The sequence below is a fragment of the Theropithecus gelada genome, chromosome 9 (genome assembly GCF_003255815.1).
Source record: "Theropithecus gelada isolate Dixy chromosome 9, Tgel_1.0, whole genome shotgun sequence".
Lineage (NCBI taxonomy): Eukaryota > Metazoa > Chordata > Mammalia > Primates > Cercopithecidae > Theropithecus > Theropithecus gelada.
This window is the reverse complement of record NC_037677.1, coordinates 32,679,117-32,698,526: the sequence shown is the minus strand read 5'-3', so window position 1 is coordinate 32,698,526 and position 19,410 is coordinate 32,679,117. Positions and strand designations below refer to the sequence as shown.

Sequence of the window (19,410 nt, the reverse complement as noted above, 5' to 3'; positions counted from 1 at the left end):
GTCAGTTGTCTTGGCTCTGCAGACCTCTATTCCCCGCTCTCAGTATCCAGGACCCAGAATAGTCCCCTGGGGTTGCCTCTATCACTGTGATCTATGATTTCTCCAACTGTAATCTCCTCCCTTGACATTTCCCACTCCACTACCTAAAACAACAGTGGTTCCCTTTTCCTTACTACATTAAGTTCACACTTGTCTGGCTGGCTTTGAGAGTTTTAAAGAATCTAGCCCAGGAGGTCTATGAAGCCTCATACCCCATTGTCTTCATTACATCAGGCTTATTTCTATCTCTTTCTTTGCTCATGCTGATCCAGGCACCATCTGTCAATTCTTGTCCTGATCATTCTTCAAGGGCTCTAAAATCTCACAGAGTCCATGAAGATTTTCCCCAGTGACTTCCAGCCTCCTCACTAGCCTTGCAATAGGCACCTTACAGTTCAGCACTTCTGTTAGTTTTCTACACCTGCTTCCTAACTGATCATGCACAGGTTGAAGACAAAGACTAACGTGGTATTTCTTTCATATGCCTAAAAATACCTTGCACAGTTTTGGATATATATTTCATCATGCTCCCAATCCAAATTCACCAACACATAGTTTATTCCAATGTCTCTTTCTCTGGCCCAAATCCTCACCTAATTTTTATACTCACACCGGCCATTGCTGAAAGGATACATCCCCTGAACATCTCAAATGCAGCATGTTCAAATCGGAGCTCACAATTTTCCCCCAAACATGGTCTTTTTCTGGGATTTCCTATCTATGAATAATGGCACCAACATGTGTCAAATCATATACCACAGGAAAGCTGGAGCTGTCCATGATTCCTTCTTCTCTCCCCCAGACTGACACACATCTACTCCACCATCAGATCTGCCATCTTGGCTCACTGCAACCTCTGCCTCCCAGATTCAAGCTATTCTCCTGCCTCAACTTCCTGAGTAGCTAGGATTACAGGCACGTACCACCATACCTGGCTAATTTTTGTATTTTTAGTAGAGATGGGGTTGGTCAGGCCAGTCTCAAACTCCTGACCTCATGGTCCACCCACCTTGGCCTCTCAAAGTGCTGAGATTACAGGTGTGAGCCACTGTGCCCGGCCCTAAACAGCTCTTTAATACACTGCCTCACCCACTACTCATTTCTTTTCTCCCTGCTCTGATATAATAGCCCCCTAACAAGTCACTCAAACTCTCAGTCTCTTCCTCTTCTTAGGCGTCCCTCTACTTACCAGAACTCTTATTCTAAAGTGTACTTGTGTTTGCATCACTGAATTTCCCACTTAAAAATCCTTGGTGGTCTTTCCCTGATGGCAGAATAAAATCCAAATTCTGGCAATGTTTCTTATCAATTGGTTTCTGATAACCTGTCCTGCCTCAACTTCTATCACTCCCTTTCCCTAGTGTTTCTCACCTTTTCTTCATTATCAGCCCCCTGAGGAGACTGTTCAGACATTTTTTTCCAAATTCTCAACCATGAAAATTTAATACAAGTATATTGTATATCTGTTATGTACTGTATATCTTTATGCTTTATACATTAAAGAGTAAGAATTTCTTAATCCCCCTACCAAGAGCCAATTTTACCTCCTTGGAGTTGATACTTCCCCAGTGGAGAATGCAGAGAATGTGTGGTCTAGCTGAAGGACTTGCACTTTGCAAAACTTTTGTACCCTCATGCCTTGCTGCTTCTACTTAGAAATACTTTCCTCTCCCAGATATTTGTCTGATCAATTCTTGCCCATTCTTTAAAACTCAGTTCAAATGTCAAAGCTGCCTGGAGGGTCCTTTGAAATCCCACAGGCTGACCTAGCTATTTTTTCTGCGTTCCCACGGCATCCTGGATTATGTATATATTTCTACACTTGGTTTGCCTGCCCTGCCTACCCGATGACTAACTCCCCAAAGTCAAGAATGTGATCTGCTTCCTTTCTGTTATGGGCTGAATTGTATCTCTGCCGAAATTCATACATTGAAGTTCTAACTCCCAGACCTCAGAATGTGACTGCCTTTGGAGATAGGGCCTTTAAAAAGAGGTGATTAAGTTAAAATGGAGCTGAATGGACTCTAATCCAATCTGACTGGTGTCTTTGTAAGGAGCAAATTTGGACATACAGAGCTATCAGGATGAACACACAGAGAGAAAACACCATGTGAGGACACAGGGAAAAGGCAGCATCCACAAGCCAAGGAGAGAGGCCTCAGGAGAAAACAACCCTGCTGACACCTTGACTTTGGACTTCCAGCCTCCAGAACTGTGAGACAGCACACTTCTGTTGCTTGAACCTCCCAGTCTGTGGCATTTTTGTTATGACAGCCCAAGCAAATTAATACTGTCTATATTCAGACACCAAGCCCAAAATATGTGCTGGCTGGTTGGCTGAATGAATGAAAAACTTGTTCTCAAAAAATATCTGCTTGCAGAGGTTATGTGTAATTGACATGTAAATAATCATGTAATTAACATGATTCACAGTTGTAGCTGCCTGTTCATTATAGGCTGGGCCTCGATCTTCTCCTATAGCCCAGCTTACCCACCCTCACACCCTAAGGCATTCTTACACAAGACAAGTGAATAACAGAATTACAAAAGATAAAACCTTTGTCTTCAAAGGGTGAACCTCCCAGAAATCCTACTACATGTACTCTAAGCCACAAAAGGAATAAAATTTTTGAATGAGAAGGAATTCCCGTGAAAGACCAGTGATAAACCAAGACTAATGAAAGACCATTTGAAAGAAGATACCTGGAACGAAGGTCTAACTTTAAGAGAAACACTGCTGACCTCATGGCAGTTTTCTGCCAGTGCTCTAAGGATGTTTTTAAAAAGCCCTTTGGTACAGTGCTTCATGCCCACAGGTAGTCAAGAAGGCACTGGCTTACATCCAAACCGAGCCAGTCATAAAAGATCTTGACATGGTTTTTAAAATGTTCTCTTCAAACTAATTTCTGAAACTTCTCAAGGCTTCAGAAATCTCATTAATAGCTAAAAGGAAGATAAAATGGACCCAGCCCCCATTTGAGAGGCTGATGTCATCTATCTTCCCAAAGAAAAGGCCACGTTTTCCTTTGTGGAAATCCTGAGTGACATCACCTCCTGATCACATGCCCCTTAGTCCTGCCCCCGCGAGCTCCCAGCTGAAGGGTTCGCTCCCTTTGCAAATGTCACTCTCTCGCTCACAAAGCTCCTTGACCTTGTTTGTATGCTGGATTCCATCACTAAGTGAAAGAAGGCCTCTGGGAGCAACGATCAGAAGAGGCGAGGGGGTCTGTGCAGCTGGCTGGGAGGCTGCTTTTCACACAGCCTGCGGAAACTTCTGTATTCCCCACCCCTACCCCCCACGCCCTCCCCCGGCAACCCAGACGGAGGCCCCCAAGGCTGAATTCAGCCTCTGGACAATGCTGTCAAAGCTGAATACCATGAACTGATTAGAGAGACAGGGCGACTGTGGCCATTTCTTTATTTCCAGGGTGGGGCCCTCTTTGAGGACCCGCATAAAAGGCCCTGCAATGTTACTTCGTCTCATGTCTACAGGGCCACGTTCAGAAAGAGCCCACAAATAAAGCCTGGTTGTAGATCCGTTTTCTTAAAGCCAATAGAAGGTTTGTGTCATTCACAAAGCAGCATATTTTGTAAATGCACTTATGCATGAATTGGGGAAATGAATGCAGTGTGTAGGAACTCTTCCTCAGAAGCAGTGCTCAGGAGACAATGTCACTGCCGAGTTTGAATTCTCTGCCTGGTGTCTGGAGATCGTACTGCACAGCTTAGAAAAGAGTCAGAGGGGAGCCTGCGGTGGGGGGAAGGGCCTGCAAGGTGATAGGATTCTGAGGAATAGAGGGTAGGAGTTTAAAGCCACTTGACCTGGCCAGGGCAGGAAGAGCAACTCCAGGGCCAGCGTCAGGGGGGCTGTCCTGAGCCCTCCACCTGATTCTGAGAACAGCCCTTGCGGGGCAGTGCTGAGAGAAGCCTAATTCTTTTCCTTCTGACATGTTACACACACTCACACAAATGCATTTAAGAATATTATCACCAGCTCAGTGGCTCATGCCTGTAATCCCAGCATTTTGGGAAGCCGAGGCGGGCAAACTGCTTGAGCCCAGGAGTTTGAGACCAGCCTGGAAAACAGAGACAGCCTATCTCTACAAAAAATACAAGTTAACTGGGTATAGTGGTATACCCCTATAGTCCCAGCTACTCAAGAGGATGAGGAGGGAGGATCACCTGATCACAAAAAGTTGAGGCTGCAGTGAGCTGAGATCGCATCACTGCACTCTAGCCTGGGAAACAGAATGACATCTTATCTCAAAAAAAAAAAAATACAATTACACTTGAGCATTGAAAGTAATGTTTACATTTATTTAGCTCCATAGCTGCTGAGTCCCTGCCCAAATGTGTGTGTGTGTGAGAGCTGTGTGTGTGTCTTGAGCACTGAGAGTAATTTTTACATTTATTTAGCCCCATGGCTGTTGAGTCCCTGCCCGTTTGTGTGTGTGTGTGTGGTGTGTCTCTTGAGCATTGAAATTGTTATATTTTTTTAGCCCCATGGCTGCAGAGTCCCTGCCCGTGTGTGTATGTGTGTATGGTGTGTGTGTACCTTGAGCATTGAGAGTAATTTTTAAATTTATTTTGGCCCCATGGCTGCAGAATCCCTGCCTGTGTGTGTGTGTGTGTGTGTGTGTGTGTGTGTGTGTGTGTATGTGTGCTTAGCCACATTATATGCTTAGCTCTGCAGCGCCTTGGCAGCGCTGTTCCTCTTGGACTCAGTTCCAGCCTCTTGACTTCTCAGGTCCCTCGGGCTCTTCCTGCTCCCTCCTGTCACAGGGTCTTCCTTCTCCTGCTTGCCTAGTTAACTCCTGCTTATTTTTTAGGTTTTGGTTCAGAGGTCTCATTTGCATGGAGATCATCCCTGACCTCCTGCCAGGCCCAGGACAGATGCCCTGTGTGTGCCCACTTGGCACTACTCACGGTTTTGATTTTCTATTTATTTAAATGTGTTTTTGTGTGATGTCAGCTTCTCCCACCTAGCCTAGCTCTGTGAGAGTAGGAACCAAGCCTGCTGGTCTGAGTCACTCTGCGTTCCCCATCTCAGCTCAGTACCATCCTTAGTGTCTGCGGAATGAACAAATGCGTGAACGATACCTCACAATTTACCTCTTGTATTCACCTCCAATGGATCAAAAATGGTGGGACCTCTCCGACGGAAGAGCTCGCCCTCTCTGTGGGCTCCCCTTCTCAGGTTATCTCAAACTAAAGACTTACTTCAGATGCAGAGTATTAAACTCTGTGTACCATGGTATTGCATACCTATAGAATATTATAATCAATTTTGCGTAGATCTAAATGACTAAAAATTCCTTTCCAGAAAGTTCTTCCCAAGTATAATTTACATATTGGGAGCAAAACAGAGTTAAAAAAACATTTAACTGGCAACACTTTGTTGCATAATTCTGGCTCCGAGTTTCCAGCAACTGGGAGAAAGTTTTGAAATAGTAAACAGGAAAGGAGAATAGACAGAGGGTGCCTTTGACTTTCCCAAAGGAAGACAGATTCCAAGTAGAACTGGTGGAAAAAAATGTTCCCAACATAAAACTCAGAGCTTTCACCAGAAGATTTAGCATGTTGGCCGGAAGAGCCCATTGATACAGTAATCTGAGCGCAGCCTGCAATGACCATTCAATCAAGCTCCTTAGAGTGGCCTTGGGTTAGTAAGGCTAGAACAGTCTGGAGGGGACAGGAAGTAGCCACCTAGGAGAAAGTAATCAGCAAAATCACTGCCCCCGCAAACTCTCCATCCTGACTGTATGGATGAATCACTTAAGGAGCATTTAGAAATTAGCAATAGTCAGGGCCCCATGGCAGGCCAATTGAATCCTATCTCTGGAGACTGGAACCCAGGCATGGGCACTTTTTAAAACTCCCAGACCATTCCAATGGTGCATCTAGGGCTGAGAACACACTCCAGCACCCTGAGCCCAGGCTTCCTGGTTAGCATTTCTTACCTTCTACACTTCTGTCCCTGGGGGAAAGTTCTCTCTGCTTTAGATCTTGCCATTATCCTACTGTCATTAAAACAAACAGTACAAGGTGCCCTTTCAACATCTCAGAAGGTTTCTCCAGTCCCTAGGGATACTGTCTTTCTACGATCTCATTCCTCCAGTCTCAACACTTGCTCTCACCTTGTTCCTCAGAGTGGTCCACAGAGCAGCACCAGCAGCATTACCTGGGAGCTCATTAGAAATGCAGATTCATGGGCCTTGCCATCCTCTATCCAACAACATCCCCAGGGTTCATGTGCACAGGAGCATCTGGGAAGCATGTATGCTCTGGAGAATGTCCCAGCCCTTGAAAATCTGGGCCATTTCCCAAGATTCTCCTGTCCTTTCTGTCTCTTTTCACACTGTCTCTAGTTAGAATCATGTAATACTACAGATGATCTGTATTATAGAGATGAATCAATCAAATCCCTGCATTTAATGGATCAATGAGTTGACTTAGGTTGAATTCACCCACTTGGGCCAGATGCAGTGGCTCACGCCTGTAATCCCAGCACTTTGGGAGGCCAAGGCAGGAGGATTGCTTGAGCTCAGAAGTTCAAGATCAGCCTGGGCAACATAGCAAGACCTCAACTCTACTAAAAATTTAAAAAAATGCCAGGTGCGGTGGTACACACCTATAGTCCCAGCTACTCAAGAGGCTGAGGTGAGAGAATCACTTAAGCCTCAGAGCTCAAGTCTCCAGTGAGCTATGATCAGACCACTGCACTCCAGTTTGGATGACAGAGTGAGATCCTATCTCAATAAATAAATAAATAAATAAATAAATAAATAAATATCTACTCACCTGATGAAGAGGAAGGTCCAGGACTTCTACAAGATTAATTATCACAACTCATTTACTTTGGGAATTCATAATGTACGTTTCAAGCTGCAAGTAGCTCTGTGGATGACCACTGACTATTTTTAAATACTGAAAGCCCCACACATATTTTAACAGAAATGCATTCAGAGCCCAGTTTATAATCTCAGAACACCCAGCTCTCCTAAGTGTATAATAGGGCTATTCAGTTATATGTAGCTCTGACATTCACATAATGAGTGCACCAGAATGTGAACAACCTTAAGAGTCAACCACTGCACACATTCATGTGTGCTCAGCTAGAGCTCAGCCCTGATTTTGACAGTAGGGCCACAGCTTAGATGTCTATGCTTGATTCCTGGTATAATCTTGCAACTCCACTTTTCTTTCCAGTTGATTGAAATACACCAATGAGCTCTAGCATCATGGTTGAGAACTACTGCTATGAGACCCACAAGGACTACACATTCCAGGGATAGATCACTGTAAGACAGTAGTGTGTCCAGAATTTATTCCTTCTGGTGGGTTCTTGGTCTTGCTGACTTCAAGAATGAAGCCACGGACCCTTGCGGTGAGTGTTACAGTTCTTAAAGCTGGTGCATCCGGAGTTTGTTTGTTCAGATGTTCAGATGTGTCCACAGTTTCTTCCTTCCAATGGGTTCATGGTCTTGCTGACTTTAGGAGTGAAGTCACAGACCTTCACAGTGAGTGTTACAGCTCTTAAAGATGGTGCGGAGTTGTTTGTTCCTCCTGGTGGGTTCGTGGTCTCGCTGACTTCAGGAGTGAAGCCACAGACCTTCACAGTGACTGTTACAGCTCATAAAGGTAGTGTGGACCCAAAGAGTGAGCAGCAGCAAGATTTATTGTGAAGAGCAGAAGCAAAAAGCTTCCACAGAGTGGAAGGGGACTTAAGCGGGTTGCCGCTGCTGGCTCGGGTGGCCAGCTTTTATTCCCTTATTTGGCCCCGCCCATGTCCTACTGAGTGGTCCATTTTACAGAGTGCTGATTGGTTCATTTTACAGAGTGCTGATTGGTGCGTTTACAAACCTTTAGTTAAGACACAGAGTGCTGATTGGTGTGTTTTTACAGAGTGCTGATTGGTGTATTTACAAACCTTTAGCTAGACACAGAGTGCTGATTGGTGCATTTACAAACCTTTAGCTAGACAGAAAAGTTCCCCAAGTCCCCATCTGACCCAGAAGCTCAGTCGACTTCACCTCTCAATCCCCCCTCTAAAAAGGACACCCCAACTGCCGCTGGGAATTGGGCAATGACTGCTCTAGCTACTTCCTGCTGGATAGGGGCAACGAAGGGGCCCTGCAGTTGTAGTGTCCTCCAGAGGGGAACTCTTTATACCAGTGAAAGGGCCAGTGGGTTGGTCCAGGGGTCCTCAGTAGAAGTTGTTAGTTGAGCTCATTTGGGGTTCCATTTGTAAGACTATCTGTAGCTTGATGGCCTTGATTCTAGAGGAAATAAATTTGACAAGGAGGTTAAAAATACAGAGCCTGAAGGCAAGTAATAGCAAGATGGCGGCCACAGGACCTAGAAAAGGGAGAAGTCATGTTACCCAACTCCAGAGGTTGATGTAAGAGTTTGAAAGGCATTGTCTGATATCAGAAGCCTTTTCCTGTAAACGTTGGGTGGCATCTCGTACTATCCCGGACTGGTTAGTGTAAGAGCAACACTCTTTCCCTAAGAAGGTGCAAAGTCCCCCTTTCTCGGCAGTGAGGATGGTCTAGGCCTCGGCAGTTTTGGAGAGTGACTGCTGCCACAGTCTATTTGGGATTGTAGTTACTATCCTTATTGGATAGATTTTGTTATTTCTTGCAAACTGTCTGAGAAATCCTTTGAGAGTGTGTGGGAGTAGGATAATGCTTGTTACACTGTTAACTTTTAGCAAACTTTAGTAGAAAACCTTTGTAAGCTTGGGATTTTAATTTTTCTTTGCTATTAATAAAACCTCATTCCATCCATATTAACTTAGAATTGGTATAGATGACTCCTTCCTGATTCTGTAAGTACTTTAAGATTTGGCTGAGTGCAAACAACTCCCATGTTTGAGCAGACCAATTATTAGGCAATTTTCCTAACTCTGCTTCTATAAGAGTTTCCTGAACACCCACTGTGTCTTTTTCCTTAAACACCTGGGAGGAACCATCTATCCTCCTGTGCTGAAGGGAGTTCCTCCTATGTCTGGTTGGACTTTTGTATGGTAATTAAGATTTAGATCCCCTGTTAGGAAACCTGCTGAGTTAAGGATTTTTGATAGGAAGGCTACCAGTTGTCAGTGGCCTCAGTGTTTTCGGCTCTGCCCTTGTTTACACTGACAACAAGATAGTATTGGAGTGTTATAGGGTTACAGAGAAGACCTTCAATTATCAATTACAGGTTTTAAATGTATCCTGACTTTTAAAGGAACATAGTACACTGTTTTTTTCTTTACTACTTCTATCTCTTTCTCTCTTTGACTCCTTTGTGTCTTCCTCTCTTTCCTCCTCTCTTTGACTTTCTGTCTGTCTCTTCCTCTCTCTGTCTCTCTCTGACTTTCTTTGTCTCTTCCTCTCTGTCTCCTTCTTTTGACTTCCTATCTTTCTCTTCCTCTCTCTCTCTCTTTGACTTTCTGTCTGTCTCTTCCTCTCTATCTCCTTCTCTTTCTCTCTATCTCCTTCTCTTTCTTTCTCTGACTTTCTCTCTGACTCCCTCTTTGTCTGTCTCTTCCTCTGTCTCTCTCTTTTTCCTTTCTGCTGGTCTTTCCCTGCCTCTGCCAGCCACTTATACTGCTGTTCTCCCCTCTCCTTCCCCTTTTTGATGGCTTTGGCAGTGTAAGACTGCCACCTCCTTGGGTTTTTGCACTGAGTGCAATAACTCCATGATTTCCTTGTCGTATTTAACGGGGGTTCCCCCAGGGGTTAGGAACTCCCTTTCTTTCCATATTGCAGCATGGGCATGTAGGATTAGATAAGCATACTTGCTATCTGTATACATATTTATTCTTTTTCTCTTTCCCAGTTCTAAGGCTTGAGTAAGTGCCACTAGTTCCCTGGGGGAAGAGGCTTACTTTCAAGCATGGTTACATCACTAACTATGGCATAACCTGCCCTTCGTATCCCATTTTCCACAAATGAACTTTCATCAGTACATAGGTTAAGGTCAGGATTAGCTAAGGGGACTTCTAAGACATCATCTTGGGCAGCGTAAGTCTGGACTATAATTTGGTGGCAGTCATGCTCAATTGGTTCCCCATACTCTGGGAGAAAAGTGGCAGGGTTGAGGGCCATGGATGTACATATCTGAAGCACCGGTCCCTCAAGGAGTAGTGCCTGGTATCTAGGTAGGCAGTTGTCTGATAGCCATAAACTTCCTTTGGCACCAACTTTGCCATTTACATCATGAGTAGTCCAGACAGTGATATCCTTTCCTTGTATTATTCTGATAGCCTCTGACACTAAGACGGCCACCGCCACAACTACCTGTAAACAGTGGGACCAACCTTTTGCTACTACATCAGTTTCCTCACTTAGGTATGCCACTGGTTGTGGGGTTGTCCCATGAATCTGAGTAAGAACCCCAAGAGCTATCCCTGCTCTCTCTGTGACGTATAAAGAAAAGTTTTGTCCTGTGTAAAGGCTTAAAGCTGGAGCTTGTACTAGGGCCTGCTTTAAGGTTTTGAAGGCTGTTTCTGCCCCTGGTTCCCACTCTACTAGAATGAGTATTTGCCCTCTGGGTAGCCTTGATTAGAGTATAGAGGGGCCTGGCTATCTTGCTGTACCTGGGGATCCACAGTCAGCAAAAGCCGGTGATTCCAAGGAACCCCCACAACTGTTTTAATGTCTTAGGGCAAGGATAAGCCAGTATAGGCCGTATTCGTTCCTTGCTGAAGGCCTTGGTCCCTCTGGCTAAGATTAGGCCTGGATATTTGACCTGCTGTAGGCAAAGCTGGGCCTTTGACCTAGACGCCTTGTACCCTTGATTAGCTAGAAAGTTCAAGAAACCTAGAGTAGCCTGCTGGCATGAGGCTTCCAAACTGGTAGCCAAAAGTAAATCATCCACATACTGAAGGACCAGAGTGCCTGGACTTGAGAAGTGGCCTAGATCTTGGGCCAGTGCCTGACCAAACAGATGAGGGCTATCCCTAAACCCTTGAGGCAAGACCATCCATGTAAGTTGGGACATGTAGTCTGTGGGATCCTCAAAAGCAAAGAGAAACTGGGAGTCAGAGTAAAAGGGAATACAGAAGAAGGCATCCTTGAGGTCCAGAACTGTGAACCATTCTGCTTCCTCGGGTATTTGAGAGAGCAGGGTATAGGGGTTGGATACAACTGGATATAGAGGAATTACTGCCTCATTGATGAGTCTAAGATCTTGCACTAGTCTCCACTGACCGTTTGGTTTTGTACTCCTAGAATTGGGGTGTTGCAGGGACTGCTGCATTTCCTTACTAAGCCTTGAGCTTTTAAATGTTTAACAATATCCTATAATCCTTTTTGAGCTTCAGGCCTTAAGGGATATTGCCTTTGATAAGGAAAAGTGGTGGGTCTCTTAGCCTGATTTTGGACTGGGTGGGCATTTTTTGCTCTTCCAAATTGTCCTTCCAATGCCCAGACTTCAGGGTTGATTCCCTCCTTGAGTAGGGAACAACAAATGGGTAACTTATTCCCCATATTCATGTAGATAATAGCTCCAGTTTTGGCTAATATATCCTTCCCTAATAAGGGTGTGGGACTTTCAGGCATAACAAGAAAGGCACGTGAAAAGAGCAAAGTCTCCCAATTACAACTGAAGAGGTGGGAGAAATACCTGGTTACAGGCTGTCCCAGGATTCCTTGGATGGTAACGGACCTTGAGGACAGTCGTCCAGGACAGGAAATTAACACTGAGAAGGCCATGCCAGTGTCCAGGAGGAAGTCAATTTCCTGGCCCTCAATGGTTAAATGTACTCGGGGCTCAGTGAGGGTGATGACATGAGCAGGTGCTTGCCCCGGGCACCCTCAGTCCTGTTGTTCGATCATCTGATTGGGGGCTTCTGGCCCAGAGAACCATTGCACTCTGGAGCAGTGCACCTTCCAGTGATTACCTTGGCATCATGGATATGGACAAGGGGGCAGCTTGTTTCTTGTTGGACAATCTTTTTTTTTTTTTTTTTTTTTTTTTTGAGACTGAGTCTGGCTCTGTCGCCCAGGCTGGAGTGCGGTGGCCGGATCTCAGCTCACTGCAAGCTCCGCCTCCCGGGTTCACGCCATTCTCCTGCCTCAGCCTCCCGAGTAGCTGGGACCACAGGCGCCCGCCACTTCGCCCGGCTAGTTTTTTTGTATTTTTTAGTAGAGACGGGGTTTCACCGTGTTAGCCAGGATGGTCTCGATCTCCTGACCTCGTGATCCGCCCGTCTCGGCCTCCCAAAGTGCTGGGATTACAGGCTTGAGCCACCGCGCCCGGCCGGACAATCTTTTTTAAAGTGTCCTTGTAAAGCACCTTGATAACAAGCCCTCCCAGGTGATTGGTCTGCTCCATTTTTGTCCTTTCTGAATCACCAAGGTTTGTTTGTCTGAGGGCCATGACTAAGGCTGCGGCCTTTCTCTGATCTCACTTTTCCTTTTGGGCCTGTTCCTCTTGGTCCCTATTATAGAACACCGAGGTTACCAGTTTAACAATGCCTCCAGATTTTGTTCAGGGCCGAGGGCTCATTTTTGGAGCTTTCTCCTGATATCTGCAGCTGATTGGGTAATAAACTTATCTTTTAGGATCAGTTGACCCTTGAGTGAGTCAGGTGACAGGGAAGTATATTTTCTTAAGGCCTCCCGTAGCTGCTTGAGGAAGGCAGAAGGATTTTCTTCCTTTCCCTGACTTATGGTGGACATCATTGAATAATTCATGTATTTTTCCTAATTCTCCTTAGTCCTTCTAGAACACAGGTTAGCAGATGTTGACGACTCCAGTCCCCATGATCTGAGTCGAGGTCCCAGTGGTGATCCATACTGGAGATGGCTTGTTGACCACTAGGGAATTTGTCCCTTTCTTTGGCTGACATTCTATCATTTACTTGACTAAGATACCAGGTATCTCCAAACTCTCAGGCTGCAGCTAAAGCCGCATTCTTTTCATTAAAGGCCAGGGTTTGATCTGACAATAGCATGATGTCTCTCCAAGTGAGATCAAAGGTTTGCCCTAGATCCTCTAGGACATCTATGTACCTATCAGGATCATCTGAAAACTTCCCCAGGTCTGCCTTGATCTGCTTTAAATCAGAGAGGGAGAAGGGGACATGTACCCGGGTTGGGCCAAATTCCCCTCCCCCTACAGCTTGAAGGGGACATAACTGATAGCCTGGGGGATTTTGTGGTCCCTTGGAGATGTCTTTGCTTATTTCCTTCTGGGCAGGGGAGATTAGAGGAGGCTTATCATTAATAGGAAGGGGAGCAATAGGGAGGCTAGGATATGGGGGTAAGCTGAAAGGTCCTCCTGTGGAATGTAAATTGCAAGTTTTGCATAGTTGTGTATTCTCCTTCAATGAAAAGAAAGCTTGGACATTAGGTATTTCACTCCGTTTGCCTTCTCTCTTACAGAAAAGGTCAAGCTGCAGGATAGTATTGTAATGTATACTTCCTTCAGGTGGCCATTTTTCCCCATCAGAGGGGGAATACTGGGGCCAGGCCATAGTGCAGAAAAAAAATGAGCTGCCTCTTTCTCAGGGTTTGCAGGTCAAATTGGTCCCAATGGCTTAGGATGCATTTCAAGGGTGAGCCTGTTGATGCCTGACTGTTTCCCATCTGAAAGACAAAACCACCCGCGGTTTTGGTTTGGTTTGTTTTTCTCCCTGCCCAAGAACCTACAATGGTCCCTGGACCCTGCTGATTAGAATAGTTGCACTCACTGACACAGCAGCAGAAACACTAATTTTCCTCCTAGACCACAAGGAGGACTGAGGAAGGTCGGATTTAGTGGCCCTCACTGATGCATTCTCAAAAACCTGCACCCTTGCCTGTCCTCCTAGACCAGAAGGAGGACTGTGAAAAATCAGGTTTAGTGGCCCTTACTGACACATTCTCGAAAACCTGTTAGAGTCCTAACATTCTCCTGTTAGTACTGGGACCTTACCCGTGTCCTATAAAGATGTTATGCCCTAAAAATGAAGTGGAGGGCCATACCCTGAGGGAGGGAAGGGATTTCCAGAGTTGGAAGAGTGATGCCTTTTGTCCTCACTTATATGAATAGGAAGGATACAATTTCTGAGGCTCCCCATATCCTAGCTTCAGCAATAGCTTTTGTTAGGCCTGCTTGTCTGAGGAGGGATCCTAAAATTCCAGATAGTCCCCACTACAATGGGGCTTTCAGCAAAAATTATGTCTTTCTGACTGGTGCCTAAAGAAGGTAACAGAGTCCTGGAGTTTATACTAGGAACCATTCTTACAGGAGAAACTAGAAAAGCACAAGAGACAGGGAGTGGTTTTTAGAAGCGGGACTAGCCTTGGAGAAGTGCAACGAGAGGAAGTTTGTCTGACAGGCATTAGGACCCAGGAGGCAAGGGTCAGGATAGATAGGATAGATGGACAAGTCTTGCTTGGGTGACATGACTTTGCGAGTTCCACTCATGGCCACAGGGTCAACCAACTTGTTGGGACCCTGGAGCTGAATGGCTTTCCTCTCTGTCAACCCTCAGCTCAGCCCAGAAGTACAGAAAAAGTGGAAGCTGGTTCCAGGCCAACCAAAGCTCCCAACTCTGAAGAGTTAGGGGTTGTTTAGAGCCCTTTCCCAGAAAGTCTGACACCCATGTCTTTAGTCCAGCGGCCGTGCTAGTTACTTTTAACTGACTGACAGGTGCCTGGTATTTAGCCCCCAAATTCTAAGGAAAAATAGGACAGACTAGCAAGCGAAAGGGGTCCGATGGTACTCACCGCTTGGTGATTGTCCCATCTGGGTCGCCAAAATGTGTCCGGAATTTATTCCTTCCAGTGGGTTCTTGGTCTCGCTGACTTCAAGAATGAAGTCGCGAACCCTCACGGTGAGTGTTACAGTTCTTAAAGATGGTGTGTCCAGAGTTAGTTTGTTCGGATGTTCAGATGTGTCCACAGTTTCTTCATTCCGGTGGGTTTGAGGTCTCACTGACTTCAGGAGTGAAGTCACAGACCTTCGCAGTGAGTGTTACAGCTCACAAAGGTAGTGCGGACCCAAAGAGTGAGCAGCAGCAAGATTTATTGTGAAGAGCAAAAGAACAAAGCTTCCACAGCGTAGAAGGGGACCCAAGCGGGTTGCCCCTGCTGGCTCCGGTGACCAGCTTTTATTCCCTTGTTAGGCCCCACCCATGTCCTGCTGATTGGTCCATTTTACAGAGCACTGATTGGTCCATTTTATAGAGCACTAATTGGTCTGTTTTTATAGAGTGCTGATTGGTGCATTTACAAACATTTAGCTAGACAGAGAGCACTGATTGGTCCATTTTATAGAGCACTAATTGGTCTGTTTTTATAGAGTGCTGATTGGTGCATTTACAAACAGCTAGACACAGAGCACTGATTGGTGTGTTTTTACAGAGTGCTGATTGGTGCATTTACAAACCTTTAGCTAGACACAGAGAGCTGATTGGTGCATTTACAAACTTTTAGCTAGACAGAAAAGTTCTCCAAGTCTCCACCCCACCCAGAAGCTCAGCTGGCTTCACCTGTCAGTAGTTTCCAAACTTTAATCACCAGGGAGACCAGTTAAGACACAGATTATTGGGACCCACTTCAGAGTTTGTGATTCTGTAGGCCTAGGATGGGGCCCAAGAATTTGAATTTTAACAAGTTCCAGGTAACACTGATGCTCTCTCTAGGGACCACATTTTGGGAACCACTGCTCTGGGGCTCTCCACTTGCAGATTGGCCCACCTGAGATTTGTAGTAATTTCAGACCTCTTGTTAAAGGAGACCTTCCATCTTCAGAGGAATGATGATCCCTATCTGCTTCCTGAACCACCAATTTGTAGGTGGGATCCAGATATGCCCCTTCCTGTTTGACAAGTACAACACATGCCCCTGGCTTTGTGCATCTCAGCTCAAATCCTCCTCCTCTCAGGCCAACCCTGCCCCTTCCTTTTCCCCATCCCTGTCTGACTGACTTTCATTCTTTCTCATCTATCCCTATCCCTTCTCTGCTTAACGTCAAGGTAAGCCTTAAATCTCCTTCTATTCCATTGCACCTGAGATACTCCCACCCCACCTTGCAGTTAACTTGCTATACCCAGGTTCAACTCTTCATCCCTAGAAACTTCATTCTGCTTCTTTCTTTATCTAAGGTAATTTATTACTACACCTACAATTAATACAATTAACCAAATTCTTTCCACTTTGATGTCACTTCCTCTCTTAATCCTAACAGACTTAACTCTCCAAGTTCCATCAGTGTCTAAGTATATTTCTTAAACTCTTGCATGAGATTACTATCTGGGTTCCATTATTTGTTCATGGTATTGTTTCTAAGTTTGGAACTAAGAAAGAAAAAATTATTGGTCAAATAGCAACTGCAAATACAACTGAGATCAGCACCCGGCTTACCATAAACAAACCACTGCATCTGAAATCCTTTCTCATGGCGGCCAACCCCATCTGTAAGGAGCAGTACTTGAAGCTTGGAGCTTGTAGTACTCCCTGGAGGGGGCAGGTCTACTCCACAGTAGCGTCCCATCCGCCGTGGTCCATCATAGAGCTGAAATAGAAGAGAAACTTCCCCATGTAAAAACACATGGTTTGTTGGATGGAAAAAGCCAAGTCTACCCAAGTAGCAAAAGCTGTTCCTGAGATAAATCTGCTGAGGTGGGTCGAGTACACAGAACTCAACGTAAGAATTAAAAATTGAAAATTGCATAGAGAGGGTTTTAGAGATGGATCTGCTTCCTAAGCCCAATAAATTTGGAAACCCAACTAGTAACTTTTGGTTTTATGTCAACATATCAAGTCCAAAGTATAATTCAGGCTCAGAATAGGGAAATAGTAGGCATTCACATATTAACAACACATAGCGGGGCTCAATGAATAGCAGCTATTATAATTGTAAGATATAATTTTAAAATATTTTAAAATGTTTATGGGTACATAGTAGGTGTATATATTTATAGGGTACATGAGATACTTTGACACAGTAATACAATGTGTAATAATCATGTCATAGAAAATGGGGTAGCCATCCCCTCAAGATATAATTTTTAAAATAAATGCTACCTGTAAAATAATCAAACATTTTAGAAATGTATGAAAAAGGAAAATACAAACATTGATTCGACTAAAGACAAACACTGTTAATATTTCATTAAATCCAAAAATTTCTCTTGATACTTTTTTCATTTGTATATATGTGTAATATACCTATTTGTGCAGGTGTATATATGTGTTTATACATTTGAGCTACGTACTTAATTGTGTTTCTTGTTTTTCATTGAATATATCATAAATTGTCTGTGTAAACCTCGGCATAAAATGTCACAAATATAATGTATTTATATTATAATTCTATTGTTGTTTCATATAAGATATTTCCAATCTTTTGCTGATATAAATAGCTGTTTGATACTTTAAATGTTTCTTTTAAAAGATTCCTAGAAAGGGAATAACAAACAGTATAATCATATGGCTCTTTATAAAATGTTATTAAATTTCTTACCAGAAAGTTTATACCAACTTATCCTCCCACGAGCAGTTAACAGAGGTGTTTCTTTCAGCAGAGCTTTGTCAATTGTGATGACGATCACATTTTAAACTAGTACTGGTAGTGAAAAATTGCTCTTTGGTAATTGTACTAATTTGTGTTATTTTGATTACTTTGACATTGAAGGATTTTTTTTTTTTTTTTTCATGTTTAGGGGCATTTAGATTTCTTCTCTTGGAAATTGTTTACTGATGTCTTTGCCCAATTTTCCATTGAGGTATTTATACATCCTCAAGGAGAAATGGAGGGTGCAAGGTTGTGTCCCCTTAACCTACCTCATTTAATGATTTTATCAGCTGTATATCTCCAAACTGAAAAATAAAAATTGAAAACCTCTCTACTATATCTCTTCATTTGAGAAAGGTAATGGCAATCCAACAAGACTGGCTTCCTTGGGACTCAGGCCATTACATTTTCACCCAATCGCTTTCATGTTCCCTTTAAACACTTTGTTCCAGTTACCCTTGGGATAAGCTGCCCGTGCCAGTGAAACAGAAAATACCTGGCAATGGACTCATGGATTTCCTTGAGGATTCCCTTGGAGAGTACATCTACTTAAGAGTATATGTGAATGTCTGTGTGTTTGCACATATCCGTGCATAAATGTATAATCTGGATTCAATAAATTCCAGACTGATAAATTATTTTCATTGAACAAAATGTTATGACATGAAATATTGTTTGAAACATATTGATTTGAGTGTGGAGAACTTTACCACCAAATGTTACAAAGCACCTCCATGGAGCCGCCCCTAATCCCTGCAGTCAGGCATAAATTAGTCTGCCTTTGAAAGTCCTTAGCTTTTCATCTGTGCTTCTTTTGTGGAAATGGTCACATCCCCAGGCATTCTTGTTATGGGCTTGTGTGTCTTACCTCCCCTACCGATTGTGAGTTGCCTTAAAGCACAGACCACCTCTGGCCTTCCCCTCACTGCCCAGAGCAGGCCTTTGATAAAGGCAGCTTCCCCATGCATCTCCAATGAATGAACCCAGTGATTCCCCCACCAGCTGTATCTATTTTACTAGGACCCAATCTGCATGATTACTTGCACTCTGTATAGTTAGATAGGTAGTAATACCATACAATCCTCAATTTCAACAGGCTCCTCTTAGAGCATAAAGGATTTGGATCCTTTGTGCCACTCAGTAGAAGGGAGAACCAGGCAAGGGCCTTGTTCAAGGTCAGGATAAATTGCAGATTTTTAGACCTTGACCTGTCTCGTTGAGTTCTCAAATCGGCTGCTCATCATACGTGCTTGTGAGGTTTCAGGGAAGTCGGCAGAGATTTTTAAAAAGACAAGCTCAGAAGTCCATTATGTGATACACCCCGAAGTACTAAACCTAAGCATTTTAAGCAAATGAATAAAGATAAGTTTTATTTTTCAGGTTTATTGCTGTAGCTTCCCTTTTTTTTTCTGTTTTTCATACGCTGCTTTGAATGTGTATATTTATTATCAAGTTTCTAATATTCTACACATTTATCAGAAAGCTCCCCTACAATGAAGAGGGGAGAATGAGAGAAGAATAAAGCAACATAAAAAGAAGAGGAAAACGAAACGGAACAGAAGCTTTTCACCTTAGTGCTCAGTCCCACCCTCTCATGCAGCCGGAGAAACGGGAGGGCAAGAGGCCAATCTTGCAGTCTGTGCTTCTAAATCCCTGCTTCCCTGCAGGAGATTCATCTCAGCTTTAGAGTTTTTCTTAATTCTAGGGCATGAAGTCCAGTTCTAAACTAATTAGCACAGAAACAAACATACTGCTCCCAAGTAGTGAAGTAATTAGCAAGCCAATGCTCTACCGTCTTCCACCCCCAAAATCTTAACCTTTGGATTGTAATTTAGTGACCGCAGCATAAATTATTTCATTTTTGTCAGGCCTCCG

The 19,410-nt window shown here is 44.0% G+C and overlaps 1 protein-coding gene across 1 annotated transcript in view; it reads right to left on the bottom strand.

The window, feature by feature from the left end:
- Positions 1–19,410, bottom strand: part of CUBN (cubilin) — a 308,780-nt gene that overhangs the window by 177,224 nt on the left and 112,146 nt on the right. Inside the window, exon 28 of the mRNA XM_025396458.1 lies at positions 16,383–16,533. Coding sequence (XP_025252243.1) covers positions 16,383–16,533 — 151 coding nt within the window. The remainder of the gene's footprint in view (positions 1–16,382; positions 16,534–19,410) is intronic.